Genomic DNA, 13,096 nt, shown 5'->3' with positions numbered 1-13,096 from the left:
CTTTGAAAGCCAAGTAAAAAGTTCACCATTTTAAGATCCACACAGATGATCCAGTTATGGTCTGTATATTTTAATAACTACAGAACCTTTTTAATGTCCTCATATGTTTCCTTTAAGTGGACTGAATAGCCAATAGGAATTGAGCCATATACATTACCATTGTGTAGTAAGATACACTTGAGACTTCTGTTTGAACTGTCGATAAATAAATGCCACTCATTTGGATGATATTGTACAACACTCATTTCAGTTAGTAAACCTGACACATTGTTACAGTAAACAAACCCACACTCGTGTTTAAAATATTGTACAAGATTACTTTCCCTGCTACGATAAAGAGTTATCTTCGTATCTTGCTCCAGTAAGTTTTTTTCATTTAATTCTTGAAGCTAACAATTCCGATGATTCCTTTGATATGCCCAAATCTCTTACTAAGTCATTCAATTCCACTTGAGTAAAACGTTGCGGTCCAGAACTAGAAATTAAATTTTCATTGTCTAAATCAATATCGGGATATGCCAGATGTTCTTGCTCCTCAAGAACATCTGGCATATCCCGATCATGCTCGTTCTCAAGTAAAGGAAGTCCTTTATAAATTGGCACGGCTATTTCATTGGAATGATCAACTGGCCGAATTGCTGAGTCGAGATTTGGATGCACAATTTTTTTCTTATTCTTCTTATTATAACCAGAAGTCTGAACTAAACAAAAATAGCAATCATCTACGTGATTTTTCGGTTCACCCCAAATCAGTGGAATGCCAAAAGCTAATTTTTGGCATTTTCCCTTGCTCCACTGTCGTAAATTTTCTACACGTGACTTACACACTTTATTTAGAGTCCATGACTTGTCCTGATCTGCAATTTTTATGTCAAAGAATTAAAGTACACTTTCTTAACGAAATCAGTGATATTTGTCCTTTGACTGGGAACAGTAAAGCTGCCACAAATGTAGCAGAAGGAATCTACACTATTGACACAATTTTGAGTAGTAGACATGATGTATTTTCTTCACTGCTGACTAACATGCAATTAACAAGACAAAAAAAACAGAGACTTTATTGAAACGTTATAAGCACTCATCATACTTTCACGATCGATTAACGATTGACTGATTTCGATCGTTCTTTGTCCGCTATGACGCATATAGCATTCATTTGTTTTAGGCAGTTGTCATCACCTAAATGTATTAGGTCGGTTATCGGCCTCTCTCGCATTCAAAGCACCAGTACGTGACGTTGCAGGTTCTTACGCATTTATTCGTTTACTAACAAGCGAGAGCGGTGAGCACTCCGATTCTGATCTGCGACCACTTTGAATAATAGGCTATATCTTCGGGAATTTTTCGAATTTCTTGATAAAAAGTTAGGAACAAATTTTTAAAAGTACATACTTTCAGAAAATAATATTAAAAAATCGAGTTTTTTGATCCTCTAAATAGTACTGCCTCCTTAAAACTATCAAAAACTTACAAATTAGCAAAAAGAAAATGCCATAGAGGAAAAACCTGATGATAGAGAAAAATGGGTTTGATATTTGAAATCAGCGCACCCAAATTAGTAAAAAACAAGTGTCAGATAATAATCAGCAGAAAAAATTTTTTTTTTTTGTTGGCCAGTGTAATTAGGTACGATTTGGATATCTGTAAGTGGTGGTGCACATCACTTATGTTACTAATGATTTCTGATGTGAAATTTAATGGTTTAATTGAATGTTTTGGGTATATTTTCTTATTTACAATTTTGTTATATTTAATATTTTTTGTAGATATATACATTTGATATATTTTAACTGCAATAACTAATTTTAATGGTAGTGAAATACTAGGAAAATCTATAGAGCAGAGACAAACAGAATGGTAAAGGAATTGTGGAGATTACTCCATATGGGGTGGGGGTATTCCAATCCAGCATGGTCTCAACTATGCCTATGCAAGCTGCCAAACTATCTCCATACAGAAGAATAAGAAGCAGCAGGATGATTTATCAGCTGATCAGGAAGACTCCTGAAGCAGTTTATCAACAGGTTCAGTCCTGAATGATATCCAATAGCCAGCATGCAGAAATCATTTTACTGCTGTGCAGTCCAATGGAGGGGGTTCCATCTCTCTAGTTAATTACAGCATCAATAGTGTGCTCAAGAAAAACATCACCTATGCTGCACGTGAAGAAAGGGGGGGGGGGGGTTCCATCTCTCTAGTTAATTACAGCATCAATAGTGTGCTCAAGAAAAACATCACCTATGCTGCACGTGAAGAAAGGGGGGGGGGACAGAAACTGGAAACCCTAACTCTGGAGACAAAACATGGCAATAACCACATCATGCTTCCAATAAGCAAGGGGGTGGAGATTCACCAGGCAATGAATATCATTTATCAGCTAGAAATCTAGATGGCATTTCCTCTAAGTGGGGAATGCTATGCCTGTAAGGCAATAATACTAACCTCTCCAGTGTCCCATTTGTGTGAAGAGATCATGTCATGGGAAGACAACTTGGCTGCAAGAGGGTGTATATATACTGCATGTCACCAGCCCATTATGGTCCACTTTTTCCTCGTTTTTAGAGTACTTTCTAGAAGGAATACTTTATCTTGTAAGATGAGCTAACTGGCTTTCATTGGTCCTTAAATTTCTATAATTCATTTGCTATCCCCACTGATTTTCTAATCATGCATCTTATGTTGATGATGGCTATCTTCAATTCTCTTCATGTTGTTTTAGGAGCTCACTTTTTCACTTATATGCCAGTTTTTTTCTGATAAAAAGCAGCACTATCACCCTGTTCAGTTAGGTGCTACCCCAAGTCAGCATGATATATGATTGAACTATATCATTATAATGCATTTCTGATTTACATAATACAATGTGTTTGGCCAATCCCAAATTGGCCCAATCTTCATGGGCTAGCTATATGGAAATCTACTCTCATTTATTTAGCTTAAATCCTTGAGTGACTTTATAACTTACCTGTAAAACTCTTTCATGAGATGGTATATCTTTTAAAGCAATAAGACGATCCAAGACAATGAGCTTCACATTATTGTCACTTTCTTTCACAATTAATTCAATGTAGCAACTTGCAGCTGCCTATAAAATTAAACACCAAGAATGAAAAGGATATTACACTGCAATTAAAATTATTAGAATAAAACTATGCATATGTTTGCTACTAATGTGATCACATGTATTCTGACTACTCAGTAGAAGCTTAGTATCTAACTTATAATCTTAATTGTGACATGTGAGTGGCCACACTGTTTAATTAAAATAGTCATTGCAGATATAGACTAGTACAGCTATTGAGTGGGAGGATAACAAGCAATTATTTTTATTTATTTATTTTTAATGAATCTCACAACCATGAATGGTAAAAACCTATGGGATATGAAAATTGCATGGGCTAAAAGATATGGAAAAGTTTAAGTCTTGCACAGAGTAATGAAATCAACCATCACAAGGATGACAAGTCAGTTAACAAAAATTTAAAAGGCAGACTATTTTTTTTTACTGCCAATCCCATACATGAGCAGTTGTTCAACCTATATTGGATGGGGAGAAACTTAACACTGAATTTGAAGACCTGCAGCTTACATTCATTAAGTAAACTTAACTGTGAAAGGATGTTAAACATTAAACACAAAAACTTATTCTGATTATAAGACCATCGGTTTAATACACATATGTACAAGAATGCCGACTAGTTTCGCTAGCATACTGTCTAGCTTTGTCAATATTAAAAAAGGTGAAAAAAATAATAAATGCAAAAAAACGAAAGAATACAGTAACCGTTTCCAACAGTTAGGCAACCAAATTTGACAGCTCGCGTGACAATGTATGCATGTAGATAGATGCTTCAGTCATTATTGTGAATACGCGTTACATAGTTTTTAGCACACTGTAATTCTGCTATGCTTAATGAATTAATCAGATTTTTCCATGTATATTTCAATACTGCTCCTTGATTTCTATTCAGGTTATTTCCTTTTTGTATGACCACTGCTGCTTCTTTGAATATTCGGCATCTGTAATCATCCTCTATATACGGCACTGAGCAGCTTTCCCAATCTATTGCATGGTTAGAAGTTGAGAAGTGCTGCACCAAACCTCAGGTATCTGTTCTGTTGGGATTTACATCTCCAACATGTTCCTTCTGTCTAATTTCCAGGCTTCTTGAAGTTTGGCCTATGTAGGAAAGTCCACAAGTGCATGGTATTCTATAAACACCTGTATATTTGAAAAATGGAACGCAGTCTTTAGGGGATCTTAAAAACTGTCTAATGGTTGCAGTCGGTTTAAACACAACTCTGATGTTGTAAGGCTTCAAAATTCTAGCTATTTTAGTGGAGACTGAACCAACATAGAGGATGACTACAGATGAACTGTACCGAGTTGCTATCCTTTGTTGTTGAAATGAGCATGCACAAGCAATTTTAGCATCCACTAACAATATGCCTTTGCCAACCAAATTAAGTGTGATGTTTTATCATGCTAATAAAGGGTTATGATCAAATGAGTACAGAAAAACTCCTTTTTATGAAATTCAAAGTTCAAATTATTAAAGCAAAAATTTTGAACAAAAGTCATAATTCAACAATGTTATCTCAAAAGCATTAATTTACATACCTTTATAGCAGTTGGTGCATTAGACAAAGTGACTAATGTTCCTGCTGCTTCATATCGTACAGCAGGACTACTAGAATTTAGAAGATTGTATATACATCGAATGAAACGAGATCTCTCCGAAGGATTTGCATGACACATCTAAAAATATGTAAAATTTACAAGTTGTTCTTCAAATTGTTTCTAAAATCTGAATTTCTAAAATTATATGCCAATTTTAAAATTGAGACAATATATACTAATTTTAAAAATTAGTGTATTTTGTCTTATGCATTTTTATATTTTATTTAAAAAAAATTAATATATCAACACCACATAAGAGATCTTGAGACCTGTAAACTGGTCGAGTCCATACATGAGAGGTTGGTTGATCAACCAATAGTACATTAGTACTATATATGGGTAGTGGGTTGGAAAGGAAAAACTTGTTTACATTTCATTTGAAAGACTGTATATTGTATTCCTTGGGAAATGTTGAACAACAGCTGCACATGTTCCAACAAGCTTAGTACTAAATGGGGGAATTATTGATGTTATTTCAAATGAGCACTTCCCATGGACACATTTGTAGTACATACATATTGTAGAAACCAAATGTCTGGACGAAAGTTGGGGGGGGGGGGAGCTGAGTTGGTAAGAGATGGGTTATTAAGTCTAATTAAGCTAATCGACTGCAAGGTGTGTGTGCCAAATGATTAAGGAGAGAAAAAAAAAAGAATCTGTTAATGAAGAATTAGGGATTGCATTCATGGAAGAAAATTGAATGCAAAAGTCTGTTCCAAAGGATAGAGGTATATGGAATGATGGAAGAGGATGAGAAGTTGGTTTGTCTGAAGCTGAATGGTACATGGATGTTGATCAACAATTTGGTCATCATTCATGTACCGATCAATTTCAAACTGCCAACTATTCCTCTACTTCCCTGAATTAGAAGAAAAGTGGCAGCTAGTTTTGGGGAGCAGCATCCATGGAAATACTATAGAAAAGAATGCAGAAATAGAGCATCTATAGGAAAGGAATTAGAGGAATCAGTGAGAGAAGGGTCACCTATTAAACGAATAGCTCTTCTAGATACAGTCAAACACTGAGTTTTTGATGTGCCACCACAAATGTGAGAACAATATTCCAAGTTGGGCAGATATGGGATTTATAATGTTAGGAGCTCAGAAGAGAAATAACGTGCAGGAAAAAAAAAAAAAAGGTAGTGCTCAAAAGCATCCCATGCTTCACTTTGAATAGTCATTATGTGAAATAAACATAGCACTATATAAATAATTAAACGACACATTTAATCAATCCTATATTTTGTCTCAGTAACAGACTTTTCCTGTGCAGTACAAAAAAACCAGAAAATAAAGCTAAACTTTCCAACCAATGCATCAATCCCGGTGATGATATATGGATCAGAGACATGGCCAATAACCAAACAAATAATGGACAAAATGAGGAGAACTGAGTGCAGAATGGAGAGACCATGCTAAACATCAAACTGAAAGGAACGAATATAATAAATTTAGTTTAATCCTTTATCCAAGTGTGAGCAAACAAAGTTTGTGCCTGAAAGTATCTTCAGGACTGAGTTAAGGTGGTACAACACCAGGGCAACTCATTGCAAAGGTGGAGCAAGCTACCAACACTCTTATCTCAGTATCTCCTATAATGCAAAACATCTCCTTGCAGATATGTCTAATGTTATGCATTAAGGGAAGGGCCACTACCCAGACTAGTTTCGACCTTTATTGAGGTCTCTTCAGTGGGAGCCAGGCCCAAGTGGAGATATCAGGCAGAAGCATTAGCAGGTCATCTCTACCTATAGGAATTGCCAATTGGTGTGCCACCCTTTTTTAATAATTTACTCTGGATTTAGAGAAAGATGTTGAAAGTTTATTTTTCACTTGGTTAGAGTATAATAAATTTAGTTTAATCCTTTATCCAAGTGTGAGCAAACAAAGTTTGCACCTGAAAGTATCTTCAGGACTGGGTTAAGGTGGTACAACACCGGGGCTTAAGTGGTACAACACCTGGGTTAAGGTGGTATAACCTTTATCCAAGTGTGAGCAAACAAAGTTTGCTCACACTTGGATAAAGGATTAAACTAAATTTATTATACTCTAACCAAGTGAAAAATAAACTTTCAACATGAAAGGAACGAAGCTGTAAGAAAAGAGGCTAAAGTATTGGATATAGGGGAAGAGATTTTAAAATTAAAATGGAGATGGACAGAACATATTGCTTGAACAGCAATAGCTAGACAAAGACAATTGGCATCCACATGAAGTATAATGTTAGGAGCTCAACAGAGAAAGTTGGAGAGAAATGGAGGAAGCCTATAATCATTAATAGTTATAAAAAGGAATAGAAGAAAAGAACAGACAAAATATAGAATTGATTAAATGTGTAATTTAATTATTTGTATCTACTGTGTTTATTCCATTAAACCATATAATGAATTAAAACCAGCACGTGAGTCAAAACAGTGGCTTTGAACAACGATCTCCATACCATTCTTCAATGGAGCAAGGACAACCTGATCAACTTTAATGCCACCAAAATAGCCTTTTTTTCTCTTGCAAAAGGGATTTCAGCTCACCTATTCTTACCTTACCTTAGTAATATATAAATCATCAAACAAGATCAGATTTGTCTCTCTCTCAATCTGCTTGGACTGATATTTACCTCCAGTGACTCCAGGTATAAACACATTCCATAGCTTTCCTCATCATCTGAAAACACTAAGCATTCTCTTCCACTCAAGAATCCTATTTTCAATATCTTACTTTTCAACCCAGCTACAACTATACAAATCCCAAATTAACCCATCCCTAGAATGCTGCTCACATGTTTGGGGTAGCACAGCTAACACCACCTTAAAAATTTTAATGCTATACAGAAGAGGGTAATTTGGTTCATGAGTGATTCCTCCCTTACAGACTCACTACTCACTTTAATCTTTGTCTTACAGAAGCGATGTTTCAGCTCTGTGTCCTACCAGTATTTCCATAGCTGCCACTGCACACTGAATTGGCAATCATTTTCCCCTCACTTTGATGAGCATGTTAAAGCAAGAGCAGCAGCTACCTATATCCCTTTTCAGTGCAACTGCAAAAACACAAACTTGTTTCTTTTTTTCATTTATTCCATCTACATCTATCCTCTGGAACAGCCTTTCTCATGATGTACTCCCAAACATACAACCAGCAACTCTTCAAGAAAAGTGTCAATAAACTTCTTTCTCCATCCTCACCTGTACCTACACATAGCACCGATATAGGTTCATTGACTTCTTGTGTATGGGATCAACATAAAAAAAAAAGGAGACTTTTTCAATAGTTTGGAGACTGAAGAGGCTCAAAGACATGATGTGTTTCTGCCAGGCTAGGCAAGATGTGAAAGTGAGCCTGAGAAGAGAAAACTAATCTTGGTTAGTGAGCAGAGCACTTGCAAAAGTGAGAAAGAAAGAGACATGGGCTTTCTTCCAGGAAACAAGGCAGAATTGTTTTTTGGTAGCACTCAAATATACTAATTATCTTCACCCTATTTAAGCCACCAGTCATATAAGATCTTGAAACTAGTCATCTGAGTACTAGAAGGTTTTGTGAATTATGAAGTATGTCATCAGCAAAGCTACGAACAGGTTTGGTTGTTAGTGAGAGAAGATTATTGATTAATAAGAGAAGAAAGAATATATGTGAAAGTACAGAACCTTGGGGCAGCTTTAGCATTAATGGGAAAACTCAAATGAAAGAGAATCGTCCAACATGCAATGAACATTTGGAGAAAGTTAGCAATTCACTCACAAAGGGTAGGATGGAAACCATAAGATGCAACGTGAAAAGAAAGCTGTAATGCCCGACTCAAAAAATGTTTTAGAAATATTCAGTTAAAAATAAAAGTTGAATAGAGGATTAGATACCACAGATATGAAAATACTAAAAAATAAGAATGTGTACAGATAGCGTCAATGGCAGAATTATATTAAAAATGAAGATATTAGGAAACAACTTGATATTACTAGCATTCAGGAATGTGTGAACAGAGTGAGTGAAAGAGAGAGAGAGGAAAAGTTTAAAGTTATTGATTGATTGCTTTAGGGTTTTATGGAGCAAGGGCAGCAAGTTGAATAGAGGATTAGATACCACAGATATGAAAATACTAAAAAATAAGAATGTGTACAGATAGCGTCAATGGCAGAATTATATTAAAAATGAAGATATTAGGAAACAACTTGATATTACTAGCATTCAGGAATGTGTGAACAGAGTGAAAGAGAGAGAGAGGAAAAGTTTAAAGTTATTGATTGACTGCTTTAGGGTTTTATGGAGCAAGGGCAGCAAAGGTCTCTGCCAGGAACAGGTCACAGCAGAACACAGGATGTGTAAAATTAGCAAAACAAAAGTCATGGGAAGACTTTAGTGTGAACATAGAATCAGGAAGGTAGTAAAATATTCTGGAGGCTACTGAAAAAGCTGAGAAATGGAGAAAAGAGTACTGTAAAAGGAATCAGAGATGATAAAGGAAACATGTAAACTGAGGATAAAGATATTCTTGATGTATGAAGTAGTTACTTTGAAACATTGCTAAATGAAACAAGCAGTGACAGCATGGTAGTATAAAACACTCAACAGGAATGCCATCTGCAATATATCTGTACCTGAAGTAGAAAAAGCTATCACAAACCTGAAGTGTGGAAAAGCAACTGGAGTAGATGATATTCAACGAGAAATGCTAATTGGATACCTTGATGATGGACCAGGTCTAACCACCAGAGCATGCTCTTCCTTGCAGAACTGCAAACCTGGAACCCATAATTAAGCTTTGAACATACAAGTGCAGGATAAATGCAGAGTGAAGACCATCAATCAGCATGACATTCGGTAGAGGATAGAGTACGAAGAATGTTCAATGCTTTTTTTTTTTTGTACTCATCCCAAAGATGACAAATGTATGTAAAGAAAGTGAATTTTCTATCAGAGCTAAGTCCCAGAAACTTGGCCTCAGAAACTATGGGGATACTGGCTTGTCCCATTCTTAAATCAGGATCGGGATGGAGAGTGCATTTCCAGCATAAAAACCTGAACCTATGACAAAGAGCCCATGAAGAGATATGATCAATTGCTCATTGAAGCTGTCTTTCAATGATCTGCATATTGCAGAAGTGACAGTATATTGTGAAATCATCAACATAAAGACAATTGCCTATTGTGGGAGGAAGCTATTCAGTAAAGAAAAGAGGGTCACCTTTAAGACAGAGCCTTGAGAAACTCCCCCCCCCCCTCTTCTCGATGATATGATTGAGATAACATGCTACCAACCCAGAATTGGAACACATGACTGGATAGAAAGTTCTTAATAAAAACAGGAAGATATCCCCTCAGAACAAGGTTCACATTTTCTTTAATATGCAATACCTCCAGGCTGTGTCATGGGCTTTTTCCATGACACATTCTAGTTTCAGGAAAGTGTCTATGTATATTTTTAACAGACCAAACGGTCTAAAGTTGTTCTAATGGTCAATGAAAGCCACATTATGTGTTGGAAAGAAGTTTGTTGCTTTTTAAGTACCAGAGAAGTCTTGCGTTTATCATTTTTTCCAAAACCTTATAAAGACAGCTAGTCAGAGCAATGAGATGATAACCGTTGGCCTGGTGGTTCATTGACTGTCTTTGGGATAGCAATGACAACTGATTTGTGACAAGAGTTCGGAAACTCTTCCTCTATGAATATTCTGTTTTATACTGTATTTAATTGAAATATAAGTCGCCCTCATGTATATCTTGCAACCCTGATTTTACTTTATGAAAAAAGAAATCAAAAAGTTTTGCATATACCTCATACATGAAAAAAGGTTAAAATTTTAAGAAAGAGATAGTGAATGTTGTTATGGCAGAAATAGTAAAAAACTTTTGGATGTGAAGACCTATGTGGCTATTATTCCTGGTGGTATCGTTCAACAAACCATTCAAGGACTACGTATGAAAATTCTACACAGGGAGGATGGCAGCTGGTGGCTACAATCTGACTCTGAACAGGAAAGATTAAGAGACCATCATTAGAAGTGTCATGCAACTAGATTTCAAGAGCTTGGGATATGATTTTATCAAAAAATTGCCAACATTTTTTTTTTTTTTTTTTTTTAAATGGCATCTCTAATGCCCTGGATGGAAATGAAGATCGTGATGTTTGGGTAGACTGACAATGCACACGAGGAAACTGCTCTTGAGACATAAATAGTGATAGCGAATAGGAGATTCTTGGTAAGTCATACCCATTTTCAGTTTTTTTTTAAATCATGGTGATCTTATATTTACGCAAGCCTTGAAGAAAACCCCCGATTCATTCAGCCAGAGAGAGAGAGGCATGTGGTGAGGTTATCTTCAATGATAGAAAAATCAGAACTCCATGATGGACACAGGAAGTTAAAGAGACAGTGAAGGAAAAGAAGAAAGCATATCAAAAGTTCCTGGCAAATAAGTCAGCTTGTGCTCTTAGAGAATACAGAGACAAATGTAAGAAAACTAATCACTGTGTAAAACTAGCTAAACAAAAGTCATGGGAGGACTATGGCAAGAACATAGAAAATAAATATCAAGAAGGTGGCAAAATATTCTGGAGGTTGTTGAAGAAGCTTAGAAATGGAGGAAGAGTGTTTTAAAAGGCAATAGAGATGATAAAGGTGACACGAAAATGGGAGAAAAAGATATCCTTGAAGTATGGAGTAATCACTTCAAAAAAATGCTAAATGAAACAAGCAGTAATAGCACAGTGGTAAAAAACATTCAACAGGCATACAGTCAAGAATAAATATCCACACTTGAAGTAGGAAAATCCATTAAAGGCCTGAAATGTGAAAAAGCAGCAGGAGTAGATGATATTCGACCAGAAATGCTGAAGTATGGTGGCATAAGAGTCTTACAGTGGCTGCACTGCATAGTTCAAAAGGCCACGGACAGAGGGACAAATTCCCGATGATTGGAGTAGAGCTCTAATAGTACCCACATATAAAAAGAGAAATAAAACTGAATGTGAGAATTACAGACGTACTTCCCTACTGAGTGTTCCTGGCAAGATTCATGCAAGTATATTTGAGAAACAGTTGAGAAGAATTATGGAAGAAAAGCTTGGTGAAGAACAAGCTGGATTCAGGCCAAATAGAGGCTGTCAGGATCAGATCATCACTTTATGACAAATAGTTGAGAAATCATGGGAATATAACAAAGATCTGTATTTAAGTTTTGTCGATCTGCAAAAGGCATATGACAATTGCCAAGAGAGAAGCTATTCGATACACTACAGTTATATGGTGTCAATGGAAAATTATATCAAGCAATACCTAAGCTGTATTTGAGTTGTAAGTCAGCAGTTAGAATTAAAGGAAGTACAGGAAGATGGTTTAATGTTAAATCTGGTGTGAGACAAGGATCTACATTATCCCCTCTGTTATTCATTATCTATATGGATCACATTATGAAGGAAAGTGGTATTAAACATGATATCAGAATTGGAGATGTTAATGTCAGCTCTTTGCTTTATGCCGACAATGTTATACTTCTGAATAAATCTGCTACAAGTTTGCAAGATTCCCTGACTAAATTGAATAACTGTTGTAATAGATATGGTATGAAGGTCAGCATTAAAAAGACAAAGACAATGCAAATAGGTAGAATTGTTGAAAATGTCAACTGTGTTGTGAACAGGGAACCTGTGGAACAAGTAAAACATTTCAGCTACTTAGGCACGATTTTTAGTGTAAATGGTAAATTAAATATGGAAATAGACAACGTAATCAACAAAGCTGGTATGGTAGGAACTCAACTGAATAAATTCATATGGAATAAGAGAGAAATTAGTCGGAACACTAAATTAGGTGTATACAAGACAGTGTTCAAACCAGTTTTAAATTATGGATCTGAGAGCTGGGTCAGAAGTAAAACACTTTACCAAAAAAGACTACAGATATGAGAGTCCTGAGAAAGATTAAAGGTGTGAACAGATGCCATCAATGGCAATATCATATTAAAAACGAGGATATTGGGAAAGAACTTGACATTTTCAGCATCCAGGAATGCGTTAGCAGAGCTAATCTCAGGTTGTACGGTCACTTAAACAGAATGGGCGAGATAAGATTAGCAAAACAAGTGTTCTCTGCCAGGTTGGCAGGAAAACGACCCAGAGGAAGACCAAGATATAGGTGGATTGATATGGTACAAAGTGCCTTAGATGATAGAAATATAAGATCTGATATAAGATAATTTTGGAGCCTTGACAAGTAACAGGCTGATTTGGAGGAAAATTGTAGATAGTAAGTTAGTAATGATGTAAATTTTTCATGTAATACTATCATATCCTGTACACCCCTTGAAGGTACATGTCAGGAATTTGATGATGATAATCTTATAATTCCGAAATGATAAAAGGACAAGCAATAATGAAACTTTGTTTTTAATTTAATTACAGAAGCATTGCAGCTAAAGATTCAAA

At 35.8% G+C, this 13,096-nt stretch overlaps 1 protein-coding gene across 2 annotated transcripts in view; it reads right to left on the bottom strand.

Annotated features, from left to right (window-relative positions):
- Positions 1-13,096, bottom strand: part of betaCOP (coatomer subunit beta) — a 304,925-nt gene that overhangs the window by 228,218 nt on the left and 63,611 nt on the right. For both annotated transcript variants that reach the window (XM_090413127.1, XM_090413129.1), the window contains exons 6-7: positions 4,622-4,759; positions 2,966-3,085 (exon numbers count right to left, since the gene is read on the bottom strand). In XM_090413127.1, coding sequence (XP_090269253.1) covers positions 2,966-3,085; positions 4,622-4,759 — 258 coding nt within the window. The remainder of the gene's footprint in view (positions 1-2,965; positions 3,086-4,621; positions 4,760-13,096) is intronic.

Source organism: Typopeltis vanoorti, chromosome 23 (assembly GCF_054136105.1).
Source record: "Typopeltis vanoorti isolate ZY-2024b chromosome 23, IOZ_Tvanoo_1.0, whole genome shotgun sequence".
Taxonomy (NCBI): Eukaryota; Metazoa; Arthropoda; class Arachnida; order Uropygi; family Thelyphonidae; genus Typopeltis; species Typopeltis vanoorti.
The sequence above is the reverse complement of the archived record's forward strand: the minus strand, read 5'-3'. Positions and strand labels throughout refer to the sequence as shown.